This window comes from Pocillopora verrucosa, chromosome 13, assembly GCF_036669915.1.
Source record: "Pocillopora verrucosa isolate sample1 chromosome 13, ASM3666991v2, whole genome shotgun sequence".
Taxonomy (NCBI): Eukaryota; Metazoa; Cnidaria; class Anthozoa; order Scleractinia; family Pocilloporidae; genus Pocillopora; species Pocillopora verrucosa.
In genome coordinates, this window is record NC_089324.1 from 13,146,716 (window position 1) to 13,166,052 (window position 19,337).

The 19,337-nt window shown below is 39.2% G+C and overlaps 1 protein-coding gene across 5 annotated transcripts; it reads left to right on the forward strand.

Annotated features, from left to right (window-relative positions):
* Positions 1 to 957: 957 nt before the first annotated feature.
* Positions 958 to 19,282, forward strand: LOC131776106 (dual specificity calcium/calmodulin-dependent 3',5'-cyclic nucleotide phosphodiesterase 1C). Of its 5 annotated transcripts, none has more exons than XM_059092285.2 (15): positions 958 to 1,286; positions 7,441 to 7,603; positions 12,024 to 12,155; positions 12,613 to 12,813; positions 13,539 to 13,605; positions 13,962 to 14,078; positions 14,781 to 14,921; positions 15,489 to 15,589; positions 15,926 to 16,007; positions 16,685 to 16,728; positions 17,244 to 17,345; positions 17,546 to 17,669; positions 17,837 to 17,918; positions 18,420 to 18,614; positions 18,759 to 19,282. In XM_059092285.2, the coding sequence occupies exons 3-15, from the start codon at positions 12,037 to 12,039 to the stop codon at positions 18,893 to 18,895; spliced, it is 1,512 nt and encodes a 503-aa protein (XP_058948268.1). In that variant the 5' UTR covers positions 958 to 1,286; positions 7,441 to 7,603; positions 12,024 to 12,036; the 3' UTR covers positions 18,896 to 19,282. The 5 variants fall into 5 exon arrangements, with proteins under 5 accessions (XP_058948268.1, XP_058948230.1, XP_058948235.1 ...); XM_059092247.2 differs by lacking the exon at positions 958 to 1,286 and adding an exon at positions 3,139 to 3,912; XM_059092252.2 differs by lacking the exon at positions 958 to 1,286 and adding an exon at positions 4,386 to 5,079.
* The last annotated feature ends 55 nt before the right edge of the window (positions 19,283 to 19,337 follow it).

Below are 19,337 nucleotides of genomic sequence, written 5' to 3' on the forward strand. Positions count from 1 at the left end.
AGCCAATAAAGTCCTTGCAACTACAGTACAACCATGATAATTTATTTGAATGACAAGGATTACACTTTAAAATTTAAAGAATTACACGTTTGAGATAAAGCGGTAGAATCTAGTACCCATAATGGCAGAGTCGCTACGAACTACCTGCCAGAAGTCTACTCATGCGCAATGCACTACCGGAAGAAAAAATGTCTCCCGTTGTCTTCGCCGTTATCGAATCGTAAGGTCCCTCGTGTTGTAGAGCGCCGGACTGCCGCGCGGAAGGTAGAGCGGACCAACACTTAAGGTTTTAAAATAACTGAGGAGAACGTGTTGCCTTTGCTATGACATCTGCAAATGGTAATATATTTTAGTCTTTTCGGATAAGGACGTAAAACCGTAGGTCCCATCTCGTGCATCTTCTCTCCACTACTTAGCAGGGAACGTCAAAGAACCCACGCACTTCTGCCACAGGGCATGGAACGTAGCTCCCGTTGTTGTTGTCTGGTTTTGTTTCCAAAATTTCGTAAGGAGACACCTGCAAATTCCCTTTCGAAAAGTTGTTAACTGCTCAATGCAGTGTGGCTTAAGTCCCCGAAAATTACTGTAAAGTGCATTCGAGCATATTCATGCGGAAAATGCGCTCTATAAATTCATCATTATCCATATAGTAACTGGGTCGAATTTGGCGCCGTATTTGGAATTTAATTAGATAGACATAACTCGGAGATATTAAAGTACTCGCGCGTGCGTCCGTCCGTCTGTTCTTTAGTGAATTCGTGCGTTCGTGAACTCGTATAGTTCGTGAACTTGTCGGTTATTTAGTTCGGTCGTCGGGTCGTCGGTTCGTGTGCTCGTCGGTTTGTCAGTTAGTTTTTTGGTTGGTTCGTCAGTTCGTTTGTTCCTCTGCTCGTCAGTCCGTTCGTCATTTTGTCATCAAACCAGTTCTTGTTCTTCTTACTATTATCATTATTGTTATTATTGCTATTAAAATTATTATTATATTTATTGGCATTACTATTGTATTTTTTAATGATTGATTCCTGGTTAGCTTTGACGTAAAAGTACATGGAGCGCCTTGTTCACTTATAGAGAACAGCAGTTACCCTCCCCTCCCTAATTAAGCCGCCAAAATGTTGACAGGGATTGTAACAATCATGTAGATCTGGGAGCTACCAGCGAAGCCATTGAACCGCAAGGAACGCTGGGTAGTTATCTGTTACCGTGATAACAAGCTGCTGTAGTGCTGTCTGTGCGTTTCCATCTATCTCTTATAGGAATATCATTTGGAAAATCTGGATGTTGAGGTAAAGTTAGCCTATACAAAGCTAGAACACCAGCTTAAGGCGATAAAAAGGCTGTAGATGTTAAGTGCTTAGTAAAGTTAGAATAATTTGTTTTTTGAGTTTGTAAACCTGTTAGCCAAAATAATACTTAACTAATGTAGGTGTTGTGAAACACATTTGTCTGTTGAAGGAATCAACGCTTAGTATTACAAACCGAGAATGATATTGATCTGCCAAATCGATGACTTGCTAGTCGACTATCACCTTTTAACTACCGCAAAATTTCAAATAACAGATTTACAGAAAGCAAGTTGTTTTTCATTTGTCACGAGCAAGGGGCACTGTAAACTTTGATTTCCCCGAGAGAATTCGAACCTCAAATCTTCCGATTTTGTGTTCGAATGCTTTATCAACCGAGCAATTAACAGAGATCACTTTGGCCATTTTGGCCTTATTCAGGTTAACAGGCACACTTAAATACATGCAAGAAAGACAAGCCGTCGGCAGGGCTTGAATTCCTTGCAAATGGCTCGCTCTTTGGATTCTTTTGATAATTAGTACCGTTAATCCTTCTTGATTTAATCGGTGTTTAACTGCTTTGGTTAGCCATAGAAATTGCAGACAAAGAAGAGGTACTGCTTACGCTCACCCCGATTAAAAGCTGTACGTTTTAATTTTTTAGAACTAAAGCCACGAGATTTCTTTGCACGACATGTAGCGTGGATTTGTCACTCTGCGTAATATGATGGGAAAAAAGTATCGAAAAGATTAAGTAGTTTCTGTCAATGAAGGCTGAATTTGACGCAGTTAATGAAATATTGAAATTCGCCTTGAGTTGTATGTTTGCTGCTCAACAAAGAGTACATTCAACTCAAAAAATACAAAAAACATAAACAACGGCGATAGTTAAAAGAAATGTAAATAAAATTCACAACAGAACGATGCGCTAGGTGAAAACATGAATTAGTGTCAGATTGTAAGTTACACGCAGATTGGCTTTACCCCCACGACTGGCTACTGAAATGATAGCGAGTGTCAAACAGTTTAACAAAAGGCGGATTTACGTCACAATTTGTACGCAATTACTTTTGTGATACCGGAGGGAATAATTCTTAAATTAAACACTGGAAGAAAACTTTACATTGGTAAGGCACGTTGCAAACACGTGCACGGCCAAGAATTCTTTGAGGAGTTAACTGCAAGTATTTTCTCAAAATTCCTTTGCGCGCTTCCAAAATGAATTTGCTTTGGGTTTTTCTGATTAATATTGATGACAAGCAAAATTCAGGGTAGGAAATAAAAAAAACCGCATTGCGAAAAACTTGATAAGTGCATATTGTATTTTAAAAATCCAAAAGTGGTGATCATTTAAATTACTCCGTTGCATTATTTAAGAAATAGACTGTAGCAAATCTTCGCTTTCGTCAAATTTGCTTATATATGAAACGAAAAATTAAAAAAGAATCTCCAGGCTAAATCATAGTGTAAAAGTGTAATCTTTCGCAAATGGAATTCGTCATCATGATAAAATCATGCTCCTCATCCAATTTTACGTTTGCTGAATATTTGCTCCACTGGACTAATTTTCTCCAAAACGTTATTTCTTCAGTGCTTTAACGCAATCATTTCATTTTAATAGACAAAATTGTATGACAGACGTTGTCATTTAACAACTTCTAAGAAGTGATTAACATTTGCATTCAATGAAAATGTTATATATTTGCTGGCTTTCTAAACTAAGTGTAAGTTGTGTTACCGCAAATAAAGTTTCAAATTCAAATGCGGTTTTACGGCTGACATATTTGCTTTAAAGGGTTACTCCCTTTTTGTTTTCGTTTTGTTTTGATTTTTTTCGTCTCCGTTTACATACTACCGCCTAAAGTATACATTAATTTGCAAATTTTTTGTTGTTTGGTACGAACGCGTTTGCAATTTGCCACGGGTTTTGCCGATGTTCCATCGTGGGTTAATTTTGACGAATTTAATTGCGTAGCTGCGAGTTTTATCGCATCGGTGTAGCGAATGACCAGATTTTCGTCAAGTGAACGCAAACTGACTTTTTTTCGTAATACTTCTAAGCAACTTGTGAGTTCGATGGATTTTATGTGAAACGCAGTTGAAGAGGTGCAAGAAATTGTAATATTATTGTGGTGGAGTGCAATATATCGTTCTTTGAAATGGCGTAATAGCAACTTAATTAACAATTCATCTCGTAATTGTGGTCTTTTGTAGAAGAGTCATACCAGGTCAGCTGAAATATCACGCCGAGGTTTAGGTCTTATGTGGGTAACTCAACTCGCGAGTGAAAACGCGAATAATTATTTTAAACGTAAACCGTTGCTTAGAACCGCGCGTCAAAACGCCTTAATTGGAAGTGGTTATCGCTCTAGAATTAAAAAAATTGCCGCACGAACCCTAAGCAAGCGGGAAAAGCGAGCAAATCTTTTCCCGTGTTTTGCTGCGCGCGAGAGCAGGCAGATGGTGTAGTTGAAATCTTGGCACGCACTCACTGTGAATTTAAAATGATGCTGGTTACGAAGTCCGAGCTTTGATCCACTGGTCTAAATGGGATCCACTTGTACCAAAGCTCAGAGAACTGACCAAAACAGCAAGTACAGCCTCCAAAATCGAGCGGATGATTCCTCAGGTAAGGCCATGTTTTCAATGTGATTTCTTGTTCATTTTACAAAGCTGTCACTCCACTGGCAGGCGCCGAAGCCAGTTTATTTATAAATACATGAAAAATGTATTGTCTTTCAAACGAATGCACGCATTACAACTTCCCACCCAATTTTTAAACCCGGTTATCATTATTGTTATTATTTTTTTCAAAGATTGCTGTTGTTCTCTCGAAAGGAGCACTAAAAGATTTACGATTCTAACTCGCCTTCAATGGACTGGCGATTTGAAATTTGTCGCAAGCTCTTAAAAGTCAGCCGCTCTTTAGATGCGCTTAACATTTGCATTCAAAATATTTTATGCAACGAAAATTTCTTTTATTCATTAGTGTTGTGTTTTTCATGTCTTGGTAAAGAAGTTTGATGTTCATCTTATCACTCGCAAAACCGGGACGCGATCGAAATAGCTTAAACATAAGAGGCGTCCGTACGCATAGATCACGGGCGACACACACATGTATATTTCTTCAATCTTCAATTATTCACCTGCACTTGTCAATCTACTTATTTCTTCGGTTAAGCTTTTTGCATTATCTACCAACAAAACGCTGAACAAAAAGGTTTCGAAAGAGCTTAGGAAAAAAAGAAAAGAAAACGCGCATTCGCCACTTAACTACGCTTCCGTGAGGACATTTGTACATTTTTTTTCTTATTAAGAATTTTTATCACAAAAAAAAGTGCGCGACATCTTTTTCAAATTTTACATCTTTTGAAGAAGGAAACTGATGCATAAAGAAGACCATGCTAATTAGATCTTTGCCGGGCAAACAATCCGCTAATTACAAGAACTTTAGTGATCAGCGATTCGGCCGGTGCATGCGATTCGCTACGCGCGAAGGCAAGTTCTCCGCAAGCATGTTCCGCAATCGCGCTCTTGTAGACAAAAGGGCGCCATTACCAAAAATCTTGAACCCACATCTTAGGAAAATCATCCCGATCACATTAATGTAGCGTTTTGACTTTACAAATCGGCCACCGCGCGCAATTTGTTGTCGTTGCAAGGATTTCTTCTGAACCTTGACGGTTTAGAAGTGATTTCGGCGTACGTCGAAACGCAATGAAATCCTCGATTTCTCAAAGCCGCAAAGTTCGTATCTTGGTGAAACCAGCTGGACAGAAGAAACGCGTCAAATTCGGTAAGTTTATAAACAGATAAATGACCCGCTAGAAGATCGAGTTTAGTTCTGACAAATAATATTGCAAGTAAGTGGAAGAGTCGGTTAACCACTGTTTGTTGTTATTTCCTGAAACAAATTTTCTACAATCAGGCCGCGCATAATTCGTATTTTGGAAAATTTTCTCTGACGTACATTCACCAAAAACATTAAATAGAAATTGTTGATTTTAATGACACACAGGTGAAAGGGAAGTCGAACTGACGTTGTTTTAAACGATTCTGTTTTTGCAAAGATTCATTTGGATTTTATAGTTAATGTTTTGGCCTCCCGCCTAGCAAAGTAGTGAAATTGTCGACTTTCTTTGGGGTTATAAGGATTTTTAGATTAGCATTCAGCAACTTGTTACATACGTTATATACCTTTAGTATTTGCGCAGGTAAATGTAAATACCAGAGAACGATGCAACCATGAAGAAAGCGTGAGCCGTTTTTTTTTCATTTTTGGAATATTACAATTCCTTTCCTGACGAATTGCAATACTCCGCCTGGTTCTGCCTTAAGATATCATTTGATCAGCTCAGGGGCTAAAATTAACCCACATCTTTTTGATATGAAACGTTTCAAACCAAGGTGAACAATGTCTTTCAAAAGGTTTTTTTTTTAATCATATGGAAGTGAAAATCTTGCCTCACGTTGTCATTATTTCATGAAGATCTGATATCGCAGACTTCGCTCCATCTTCAAGGCGTGTTTTATAACGGATCGAAGTTTCACTACACGATAGTAGTTTTGCTTTTTGTCGGCTGTATAAGTCAATTTGTTTTAATCTGAATTTGCATAAAGTGGCCTTAATTACTTTATACTCATGATATCTTAGACTCTGAACATGTGGTGAACTTAATAAATTTTTTTTTTTTGTAGGCTCGCTTGACTGATACCCACTTCATACAACAGTTTTTTTCATTTTCCAGTACACGAAATTTCTAGCGGTCGTTGAAATTTCAAACAAATGCGTTTTAAATCTTATAGAATTATCAACATCCCAGTGAAGCCGCAAAATCTGTCTTAAAGTTGAATATTTTAAACTGGCCAATTCTTTTTAAAGGAATATATTTTATAGATAAGTTTGGGACTAGAAAACATCGATTGACTGATGCTCTTCAAATTCTCATCACATAACTGGTTAAAATCTTTTTGATCTAGTGGGTAGAGATAACATCGATCACAACACTCGATGCATGAAGAACTCTGAAATGGCGTCTTCGCAAAAGAGCTTTTAATTGCATCTGAATATTATTATTAATTACAGAAACCTGGCTCGTTGAGGAAAAAAAATGTCGAAAAGTAAAATATTAGAACATATCTTTACGATATGAAACAATATCTAAGCTTAGAGATACCGTATCCATTTTTTCCACTCTTGCGAAATATACTACATGCTATTTGAGAATTTACGTTCAACGTGTTTGGTTTTATCTATTATCTTTTCAATGCATATTCTTCATTTGATCGTTATCAAACGCAGAGTTCTGCATCTCTAGTGTGGGGAAATGTAGGCGAGACCAGACCAAGTTGAAATGACAAACATGTGTTAAAAAAGAAGCGTTATGTAATTCCTGTAGTCCGGTTTCAAACCACTAAATACCGGCTGCAAGCGATTAGAGGCTTATTTTAATGCAGGAGCCTTTTTGTACAGCGTAGATACCGGTCAAGCAAGCGAAATATATGTCTCCAGGCTAGGGCTCTTCAATAGCGCCAGTTGCATTCAATGTATCTATGGCAACCTGGCGCGCTTGAAAGTGCGTGTGTTAAGTATCCATCTTTTTCTCTCTGTTAGATCACTTATTTTATAACTCCACTCATTTTAAGGAGTTTCTACTTTCATGGAGAATGGGAAATATATTTTCCAAGGCGCATATTTTCAGCTAAGGTCAAGTTCAGCGACCTTCCTTGATTGTTTCCCGTATTTCTTCGTCATTAATGTATGTTGCTTACAATTTGTGGCGCCAGGAAAGTGCACTTAAAATGGAGATTTGCCAAGGATACGCAAACCAGATCTTAAGAGCTCTTTAAGTTACGACCATTAAAAAAGGGTGCCAAAAAATGAGTTAAAATAAGATAAAATAAGATAAAACATAACACAAAAGGAAACGGAGCTTTACATGATGCGTGTAATCCTTATCAAGTCCCACTGCTAATTCTGAGAGGGTTCTGGAAATGCTTTGTAAATAATTGTTTCTTCGGCTTTAAATATATTGCATTTGAATTTTTTTATGGTGTGCAGACCACTTTTACTCTGTTTTATGAGTACGTTGTGCGTTTTAATTTCTTATTAAAACACTGATTAGCTTTTTTTTTTTTCCTGGCTTCTCGTGTTTAGCAGATACAGTACAGCCGCATATTCACGTGACGTCAGTACCAGTGGACTGCGCATGCGAATCCAACTGCAATGACAACGAAGTGTGTAATAACTGTGATGGTTACTCGACGCACGATCCTACCAGCTATTCTTCAGAAAAAGCTTCAGTTCTCGCCGTGTCAAGGTAATAGGCACAAAGTTTAACTCGTTGAAATAAGATAGCTTTTAATTTCTCCTTACAATATACATTACACATTTAGGTCATGAGAATAAAGGAAATGATCACCAACTAAAGATGCTCTAGATTGTTAAACAAATTCTCCTCGTCAGCACCTAAGGAAATGTATAGTATAGAGAATAAGCTTATTGATGTTGGAGTGTAAAGTGTGAACACACGAGGTCAAAATATTAAAAAATATATTTTATGGAAATTTCACAATCAAGCCAATTATCTCGTGAACGTAAAAAAAGAATCAGGGAGGGCACCGCTCTGGCTCCACCTCACTCCGTGATTGGTCTAAGAAAATTCGCACTGGCCTATCAACCAATCAGACTTGACTCGGTGTTTCAAATTTTCCCGCCTTGAAGGAAGTTGGATGTTTTTACTCTAAATTCTCGTGGGCTGCTCGCGATATGAACTGTTGTGCTGCTTGGCTCTTGGTATTTCTTCGGTATTGGTTTTTACGAAATTAAAAAGATAACTTGATTTGTTTCCTGTTGATTAGGGAAGCATGAGCCTTTCCCTGTTCTCTTCACAAAAAACATATTTGTTAAGTTAGATTTTCGAATAGCCGCGACGAACTGCCTCAAATGTTTTAATATATATATATATTTTTGCAAATTCAGCGTAGAATCCTCTAAGGATTCCCATTTTTACGGCTAAAAAAATTTTTTTATTGAAGAAGTGGTATTTTTCTGCGTGCATTAGTGGTATAAGAGAAGATAAAGTGTGTTTGTTTTTATTCAAGGTAGCTCAAAATGGCTATTGTATATCTTTGATAGATTGATACTAAAACACTTTTTTGTGTGTGGTCCTCAGAAATTGTTATCGCTATGGTCACTTAAGATGTTGAAAATAACAGTTTTAACATGGCCAGAAATGATTTGGCTTTTTTTTTCTATTTTTTTTTTCGATAAAATATTTAAGGAGGCAAACGCATAGTGTTGAGGTTACACCTGTTAAATAATTGATGTCTATAGATGACGAGTGCAATTTGAGCCACTCTTCAACTCAAATATCTCCACACCATATTGCCTCCTTGAGATAGGAAATCACATTACTGCTTATAATAAACTAAAAGGGAACAAGGGTAGCTACAGATGGAGAAGATTGAAACAGATTCTAAACAACGAACACAACAAAGCAAGCTACACCGTGGCGTAGGTCAGACCCTCTTTCGCGCCAAAACACACAACGCACGTCACGTATTGATTCAATGTATCGCTGTTGTGTCAATAAACCTTTGTCAACAGCTTCTTTTCTTGAGAAGCGAAAGCCAATCTGGCATAAATAAAGAAAGAATGAACATAGACACCAAAGGTTACGTCAAACGAATAATCGTCATAAAAAAAGTTTACTTTCAAAGTAAATACATCTTCGTAACAACATTCAGAAACTATCTTCGAGGCGCTCAATTGCGTACATTTCAACCGAAGGAAAAGCCTCTTCAGGTAAAGAAATATACAGTAATCTTAACGATGAAATGTCAGAAGATCATTTATGACCTAGTCGTACACAATGTCTCGATTACAGCTCGGTACGGTAATATTTTGAATTGGCAATTCATCTTGGTCAGCCTTGTAGCGTAACTTTTATTTCAGCGTTCAATGTAGATAAACTTGACAGTATCGCGTCGATTTGGATGACTAAGAATGCTAATTTTTCAGGTCTTTTTCTAAGTGCCTGTCAACTAAACAGGTTAGGTTTCCGAGATCGCAGCCAACCGCTTTCATTCCTTTGTAAAAAATTTGAAGTGTCCATTTGAGTCGCTCGGTTGGTTCTGCTATCGGGACTGATATTTCGTTTACCAAGCTGGACAATCTCGCTTGCTAGAACCTTACTGTTGTTATTGGATGAAACTTGAAAGGTCACAGCTTGTTTACCTCGGAAACCGAGCATCACTTCTTACTGGTACAGAAACCAGGCTTAACTGATACCTCGGGGAGGCGAGCTGAAATTTATCCTTTGAACAGAAGACAAGACTCGTCCTATGAGCCGGGTTAGACAGCGGGGTACCGGACTTGTTTCAAGAGGCCCTTGGTAGGCTGATTGTTGTAACTAGATCCCTTATGTTGTGTTTTGACAAAAGAAGGTGCTCCGTAAGTGGTTGCCTTGCTGCATAGGTTGTGTTATACTCAATCTTGTGAAGCGAATACGCTAAGTGAAATTTAATGAGGTTGTCCGTGTTCTGCTGAACACGGTATTCGATCTTGTTTTCTTGAAGATGGTGTATGTTAAAACTCAGTAGTGACTCTCTATACATGTCATTCGCGCTTCTGGGAATTTCTACTTTTTAGATTGAATTCCTTATTTCCTCTTCTGTCTTTCTAATGGGCCCTCTAGGCAACAATAGCTATGAATATTATGACTTAAAACTATCCATTTCTTAAAAGCTTAGAGCTAATTTAAATCCGTCGCAAGAAAATCCACGGTGTGTGTTCTTTCTTATCCTTAACCTGCTGCATTCCGAGGGAACAATTATCGTGCGTAAAAAAAATGGCTCCTACGGTTCGGCACCCACAAAAACTGCTAGCACGTATAGTTTTCTCTGTCGTTCATTTTCATGTCGTTCAGTTCTCAATTTCTTCTGTTGAGATTGGAAATGCTTCGTTTGCAGGATTCGGGACTCGTGCAGTAGCATCTGAAATCCATGAGTAACTCGTCTCTTCAAACGCTAACGAAATTCCTTATGGTCCTGTTTCTTATTAAGAAGCGTTTACATTAAGTGAATACACCTTTAGTCAGTGATATGTCACATTTTTAGGCAGTTAATAGTAAGCTAGGTCAAAGTAACTTCAAAAGGATGTATCGGAATTCTGCAGTACTTTCTCGAGAAAACCCAACGTTTTTTTCGATAACAAAAACGCCGCATTTGCCTTTTCCTAACCACGACATGTCATCATAGATTTGAAGAATGCAACGTGTTTATTTTTCACGCGCAATCACATAAACGAGAATATGAAAATAAAATAGATATTCAAACCAGATAGTTTGTGTTGATTGAAATATATTTACATTTATATTGAGCCAATCAATCAAACACGTTTTAACTACTAAATAACCTGAATTACAGCAAACCTCAGTTTTACCTTCAAAGGAGGATTAAAAAAAAGTCAAAGCAACAGAAGCCAAGATTTATCGACCAGAAAATAGTTGTGTTTCAGCAATTTTCGTAAATTTTCATGTGTAAGTGATGTGCGTTGTGTCCGATATCACTATGAGGATCGAGTAATGGTCGAATGCCCAAGTTGCTAAAAATAGTTGAATCGTAAGATCTTTAGTTTCTCTTTATGTGTGATGACATTTGAACCAAGTAATGACATTTTTTGGCGCATAATATTCTTTCTTCGCTGTGGGCCAAGTTTGCAGGCTTGAATTTGCTTTTGACGTATCCAAAATGGCATTGGCCAGTTAAGTATGTGCTTTAAACTTTGAAACTAATTTTTTTTTTTATTCCGTAAATTATTACTACTTGTAGAGGAGTCGTTGTTGATAGTCAACTTAACCACCTGCCTTTCTTGCTAAAATATGGTGGTTTTCACGACTCTGGGCCGGTTATTTACACTAGGTCTAGCCCAAACTGCGACTTTACGCATGCATTGGGCCTCAGGGATACTTTTTAAGAGGGTTGACTTAATTAAATAAATGTCTTCGCATTGTTAGCCTTCGACCCCCGTGGCACAGCTCCTAGAAATAAATGTTCAGATAATCGGTTCGGCTGAATTGAAGATGGCTGAGAACGCGGTTTTGTAAACAAAAGCTAAACTTTGTTTAAATAACCGGCCCTTTGAGTTAAAAAAAAGATACATTTGTGCTTCTGTCGTGCGTCTGTTCAGTAATAGATCACAAACGAAGTGAAAATGTGGTAAGGAAAAAAAAAAAAAAAAGAAAAAAGAAAAAGCATACGAGACACAGCCAAGTGTGTCTCTGATGTTCGTGCCACATATTGACATCCTCTGTGATCTATCACTGAACAGAGTCGCGGCAACGTGGAATCTATTAGTAGATAGAAATAAGAGACATGGTAAGTTTTGAGCTCGGTAAAGAAATAGAGAAAGATGTTTTTTTCGTCTTGTCACTAGTTTGGGACAAAGAAAAAAATGCTGAGTCCCCATGAGGAATCCGAAAATCTGAGGTTCTATTCCTCATGGGGAATCAGAATTTTTTCTTTGTCTCACGCTCGTGACAAGACGAAAAAACATCTTTCTCTATGGAATCTATTTGTTTTATATGATTAAAAAACAGAATGTTATTGTGGGCGTTTGTCCTCCGATAGTTCATAGGAAAGAACCAATCAAAATACATGAATAATTTAAGTCATGATATAGAAAATAAGTATAAAATCTGACCAAAATGTCATTTATTTCTTTTGCGGATCATTTAGATTGCGTGAAATTATGGATCAGTTGGATACCGGAAAGGGTTTATCAGCTGCAGATATGAAACAGGAATTAGGAATCGCTGTCGCCATGTTGGACAAAGCATCGGTAGCAGCGACGCCATTAAGAGATTACAGGTATGAATCAAAATGTTTTGTCCTTCGTTGTGACAACAATAACAAGACAATATTTATGCTTGCTTACGAAATAAGATTTTCAAGAGGGTCAGGAGAGAGACAAGCCGCCTTTCTCCCCCGCCTTCTCGACCCCGGATTTCCAGGAGTATTTTCGAAACCATCGTCACTCTCCATTACGTTATTGACGAAGAGAAGCGCGCAGGAGGGGAGAGGATATGTTGTGCTTAAGGTAGTTTTTGCTGGCTTTTGTAGGTTTTGAACAACACAGCTTCAAACCTTGCTTGAAAAGAGTCCTTTCTATTTTTATGCAGAATATGTGCTAATTGCCATTATTTTAGAACTAAGAAGTACTTTCAGCGATAGAAGAGTTTAGAAATGTTATGCATTGGCAAGCACATTATTATTGGGATGACGGAGTCACAAGGGAACTATTAACTCTTGTGTAACTACTTTTCAGGGGGTCCACGAGTGCTTTGAGCGAGCTTGACGAAGAACTAGAGAGTAGCCTCTATTCTGATGACGTCAATGAGGAGGTGCGAGAGTGGATCGCTACGACGTTTGCGCGAAGCACTCCTGGTCTACGCAGAAAGAGCTTGGCCAGAAGGCATACGTTTCGTAGCGTAGTACAGGCAGTAAAAGCAAGTCTTTACGTGAAAAGGTACGTTTCGCTTCTACAGCCACTGGTTAAATTTTGCGGACGGTCAAACGTGTTTTTGTTCGGGTACGACTCGTTCTCAGTTTGACGATCATGCAGATCTGCTGCAGTCGTGTGCAGTACTCTTCTGACTGCCTGATGGTTTGATGCGTCGAAACTATTCTGCAGAGCAGATGTCTTATGAGCGCGTTTATTTGACTGGCCATGTTTGATCTAGTGTTAAAGTGGTTGGAAGGGGGAAGGGGGAAGGGGAACTAATTTCTGTTGGCCCATCCCCTACAAATTTCCTTCTTTCTTCAACCTCCCGCTGCTGTCAAAATGAAAGATGGCATCGATAATCAAGTTATCACGAGAAAACACTGAGCTATCACTCGCAAAGATTACCTCGAAACGAGTCGGTTTGGCCATAAAAATTAGAAGCTGACTACTAATCTTTTTGGTAGAAAGCCTCGCATCCACAATATGGAGCGCAGGATACAAACACAAGGTTTTTTTTTCTTCTTCTTTTCTCGGTAAAATTGACTACGAAGTTTTATGAAAACTGACTGGCTGTTCCAGTTGATCTCTTAAACCTCTCTGAGCGTTTCGAAATACAGCCGCGACGTTTCTATTCAATGCAAAGTTTTTTTTTCTTTTTTTTTTGGCGGGATAAATTGAGACATCACAGCGAGTAGGAAACCTGAGGCTAAAACTAATGGAAAACTTTTGTCGTGTCTCATTCCTGGTAGAATTTATCAAAATATGGCAGTGAAATCGAAATTTCAAGTTCCAGAGGAGGTTCAACAATATTTTAAGGTTAGTATGCAAAATTGTAAGATGAAAATTAAGGTTCGAATGTAAAGTTAGTGTTGTTCTCCTCAATATAAACTCTATTCCCCTTTCCATCTTCTATTCCCCTTCCGTTTCTCGAAACCTCAGGTTAGGCCCATAGGGTAATAGAAGTATGCAGTGGGATATCAGTCTGTTTCGATGTGGTCTTTTCTCGGGCGGACCTGATTTAAACAGGATTTACACGTTTTTGAAAGCCTTCATCATAATCACTTTTTTTTCTGATCAAAGGTTCGATTACTTAGCACATATCTCAATCGAAACGCGCCCCATTCTCATTTTATATCACTATACATTTTCTCTCTCTTTCTTTCTCCTTTTAGAATTTAGACAAGTGGACGTTTGATCCGTTCTCATTTAGCGACCTTACCTCTGGAAATCCTCTCCGTTACCTGGGCCACGAATTATTCACTCGCTATGATCTCCTAGCAAAATTTAAGGTGAGGTAACTTCTCCTGTAAAACTTTTTTAAATTTAAAATTTAAAACCTATCATTTTCTTCTTGATCATATTCTTTTTCTGCTTGGTGTGATATCTTAACGATTTTACCGACCCGATATATGTAAATGTAAAATCTCCCTGTTGGCGCCTTTTTTTTTGTTTTCTTAATAAGCTCCCAAAATGGCAGCAACTCCGCCCAGCCCCGCCCCGCTCATCCTACAGTTTTCTATGTGTTCTGAATAGGCAAAAAATTCACAGCGACGTCGAACTAATGACTAAATTATCCGGAAAAACCCAGCAGGTTGTTTGGTGCCAGCTTATTTTGAATAGTGAGCCCCACATTGTTGTACTGCAGCATCACTGACAGTACTATATGTAAATGTAAAGGATTTTCTAGGAAAAGTTGACATATTTACTTTTGTGAGAGAAGAAAGTTCGGTTGTCTACTGGTTAGCGCACCGAAATCCTTATCAAAAGGATGTCGTCTAACAAAATACAGGTGGAGAAAGGGTTGGGGGAAGCTATTTGGGATGAAGCAATATCCCTGTCAGAAGGAGTAGCAACGCTTTTCACTGCTTCTTGCTGTTCTTGGAAGTAATGGGCTATTTCTTTCGTAACAGTCGACAGTAGGTTATTGTAAACAGTTTTCAGCCTCTGGCATTCGACCTATCCCCTTTTCACAAAGCCTCTTCTTTCTAAAGATAACATCTTCAACACTGGATCGTTTTCTGGTAGCCATTGAAGATGCATATAAGAGACCTGGGAATCGTTATCACAACGAGTTTCACGCAGCCGACGTAGCGCATTCGGTGCATTATTTCCTGTCACGTGTGGGACTCATGGTAAGTCACGTCACACTTTCTGTGTACTTTACTTGTCACGCTTCAGACCCGAGACGATACGAAAAATCTCCTGTCTCGTAATAGACTGATGATAAGTCAAGTAACGCCGTGCTCCTCCTCGTTGAAGGACGTGCATAGCAACTGATTGACCTGTCTTTTTTTTTCTTTTTTCTTTTTGTTCCCTTTTATTTCACTGAGCTAATAAAGGAATTGTGGGATATGATGGTTGGTGCGCTGGCAGTCTGGGTCGAGAGTGTGGTCCCGGTTTAGACCTAGCCGGGTCAAGATGTTGTGGTTTTGGGCAAAACACGTTACTTTCAAAGTGTCTTTCTCCCCCAGGAGTTTAAATTGGTACCGATGAATTGTCAGGGAAGTCTGAGAAAATGTTGGGGGAGTAACCTTGTGATAAACTGGCATCCCATCCGGGGGAAGTAGTAATACTCCTAGTCGCTTCGTGCGTTAGAAATCTGGATAAGCTCTAGCTGGATGGGCCTTTTGTCAGACTTTACTTACTTTATTGATAAAGGAATTCAGAACTTTTAAAATTTCATTGATTATTTTTCGCAGCACTGTATGAGTGACTTAGAAATATTTGGATTATTACTCTCTGCCATTATACACGACGTGGATCATACCGGAACTACGAACAACTTTCACGTTAACGCCAGGTATCTTCGTGTGGATCCGCTATTGCATTCATACTCGGTTCTTTTTCAGTTAAGCATTTAGCCTGTGAATAGGCAATGTTAATAGTACTTCGACCGCGGGAAAATACGAGGCCTTGAGGGACGCGTTCGATACGTCTGCAAGGGATCTATCGGGCTCTTATTTTTTGTGCTAGACCCCCGTCTTCGTCCAATTTTCCCGCGGGCGGAGAAACGCGCGTCTTGCAACGCTAATATTTGGGACGTGCTTGAAGGCTATAAGCCATTGTGTTTTGGTTTACATTTGGTAAATAACGTGATTTTCCAGATCTTTATCTTCCTCACTTAATTGCTTTTAAGATCCGACCTCGCATTGCTGTACAATGATCGCTGTGTGTTGGAAAATCACCATTTATGCTGTGCATTTACGCTTTTGAAATCGGTGAGTTTATCAATCACTTCTATTCCTTTCGATCAAGGAACCAATCATTGCTTAGTGCCCCGGGAGAGGGTGGGGGTGGGAAATCTTTAAAATCGGTGAGTTTATTATCATGATCAATGGACATGGTGTCTCAGGGGGGACGAGGGGGTGAGGGGGCGGGGGGGGGCGAAACCCGTCCTCGGCAATAATGACCGGTCCTTGAATACGCCGCCTATCTACTTTTGCGTCTTGTTCGTGCTCTTTTATGGCCGGTGTGCCTATGAACGACAACTCTTCTGGATACGACTGAAAATACACACACACAAAAAAACAACCTCCCCCCTCAAAAAAAAGGAAAAAAATGATTGTTGCCTTAAGGCTTTACTTGTATTCAAACGGCATCGGTCATCAAGAATGCGCGGTGAGTGACACCTTCGTCAATTGTGGATGTACCCTTTCAACGAAAAATTATTTATAGCATACATGTTTAACCCTTTGTCTCCTGAGATTGACCAGCATCTGATTTCTCCTAATTCACGAGAATAAAGGAAATGATCACCAACTATAGAAGCTCTTGATTGTTAAATAAATTCTCCTTGTCAGCACCTCAAGAAATGTATGGAGAACAGTATGGAGAATATACATACTGATGTTAGGGTGTAAAGGTTAATGAATGGTTTGTTTTAATCCTTTCTTAGCGAGAACTAGACATCCTTGCGGGTTTGACATCAGAACAGTACAGGTTCGTACCTCGACTACTGCTTTGTTGATCTTTTTCGATCCGTAGTATTATTGACCAATTGTGATTACGCAGTGTAACTGTTCGTTGCTCAAAACCACTTGGGTATCGCAATCAATACCAAAACGGGAACCCACCATCTCACATTAGAGCAATTTTCTACGAAGTGTCGAAAGTATTTTGGATTACATTGACCTTGCTTTACTTTGCTCTGTGATTGGTGCAGAAACTCGGCTCGTGTCACTCCCTCAACCAATCAAATGGAAAACTAACAGCAATCACGACTTGGTCGCCTCGTTTTCCCGCGCTTTACGTGGTTTGCGTGTTCCTAGTTTGGATTCTCATTGGCTGACTGTATTTTCTTTTCTTCTGATTGCGACACTCATTCGGAAAGCGCTCAATAATACTTCGCTGGAAGGATACAAGGTTGATATGTCTCAAACTCCATACTTAACTTGACGAATACCATACCTATCCACCTCTGACTTCCAAGTTAACGCTATGAATGACTTTTTCAGTGACTTACGTACCCTAGTCGTGGATATGGTATTAGCGACCGACATGTCATCGCATTTCGAACAACTCAGAGCCATGAAAGCCACTCTTACAGTCCTTGGAAGGTAAGCCATCTCGTTGTCTTGTAAATTTTGGGGGTAATTCTAGAATCCTTCAGTCTGTGAAAGGAATTGGTCCACGTGAGGATTGATCTAACGCCTTCTTTCACGTGTAAACATGGTTGCCATAAATCTATATTTTGCCACTTAAATGTGTCAAATCAGAATCTAGACCTTAACATTTTATTTCCTTTTTCATTCTCCAGTCAAGTAGAAAAGAGTCAGGCACTAGAGTTTATTCTTCATGTGGCTGACATTAGCAATCCGGCAAAGGACTGGGAACTACACCGACAATGGACTTCTCGTATCATGGAAGAATTCTTCTGTCAAGTGAGTGAAATGCTTTTAAACTCCAACCTGTTATAAATCGTAACTTGTTGTATTTTTTGCTTGTATTTCTCAAGCAAAACACGCAGAATAACTCCCATTTATTCATCCATTGCACACCTACGGTGTAATTCTCGCTATTAATGATGGGTTCTTTTTCTATACCATAGGGAGATCGCGAAATTGAGATGGGATTGCCAATTTCTCCTCTGTGCGATCGCTCCGTCACTTGTATTCCTGAGAGTCAACTAGGTACGCAACACGTGCAAAATATCAATCATTTGTCCCTTGCCTTTAAACACGAGGAGACAACTTGATCTTCACACTGTGAGATAAACTGTAGCTTAAGTAGATTCGAAAAATAAGTGTTAAAAGTAGTAAGGCTTGGACTGTGGTTAAACACGATTTGGTCATATATCTTTTGCGAGAAGCTCTAAACCCGCTAACTCACATGAGCGATTAAGACAAATTTCTCCTTACAATATATAGTACACAGGTGATGGAAATAAAGGAAAATATCACCTAGGGGTTTATTAGTTGATCCAATACCAAATTCTCTGAACTAGCATCATAAAAATTGTATGGCAGACAGTAGGAAGAGCTACCAATGAGATCTTGGTTGCAAAGGAGTCAAAACACCTTAGAAATTAGAGAAAGGACCTTGATGAAACTTAGTTAACTGGAAATGACAGATCTCTTTGCATTTTAAACTTTACAAGATTAAGTTAGTTCCTCCTCATTCTGTTTCTTCAGGTTTTATTGAGTTTGTTGTCATGCCAGCATTTGACGTGTGTAGCGAGATGCTGGACTTGTTATTGGAAACAAAGACATCGCAGGCCGCGGCAGATCTTGGCATAGAAGGATTTGGAGGCAAGGAGAGGGCCTGGGTGGCACCTCTTGCTGATAATAGGCGGAGATGGAAGGAACAATGCCAGTCCACTGCAAGAGGTAAGCTAGAAGGGCGTGCACGAGTATTTAAGCAGCCTATTGTTTCCGACTGTTTTTTCCTTTTTTTTTTGGTTGCTGTTGTTTGTTTGTTTGTTTTTTTTTTTACGTATACCTGACACATTTTTTAAAATTTATCTATTTTAGAGGGAATGGGAGAAGCCCGCTCACCGTCAAATCTGAGCTTATTAAGTCGGTCTTCAGTTGGCGTCACCGAAGATGAGAACAAGAACAGACAGAGTCCAAGAAATAGCAAGCCTCTCCTAACTCCAATCATCTCCTAACACTACCCCTCAGAGGAAAGACTGAAGAATCGCCTCAGGCCTCGAGCTAGAGGCGTGAAAAGTCCTGCAGTCGGCGCATGCCTGAATATTGAGCCATTAATGGATAACCTTATTTTTATATCTCTTGTTTTGGTTTACCGAATCTGTAACCTATCATACAAATTTCAGGTTGTGCAATTTTTGCACATGTCGCTGTCTGTTTTCAGCAGAATTGCACTCTTATAAAGGCCTGTGAACAAGGTGCAATTCTCGGACTGTAGAGTCCTTGCGATTTTGCCGCCATATTTTGGCGAGACCACATGGTACTTATCCTCATTTTTCATGTTGAACACCAATGTAGCAGATGAAATTAGTTGAAAGGAGAAAAGTTGGGAGTGGGCAACGAAGTGTGGGGGTGGGGAGGGAAAGAGGGGAGAGAGAGGAAGGGTGGGGGGTGGGGGGT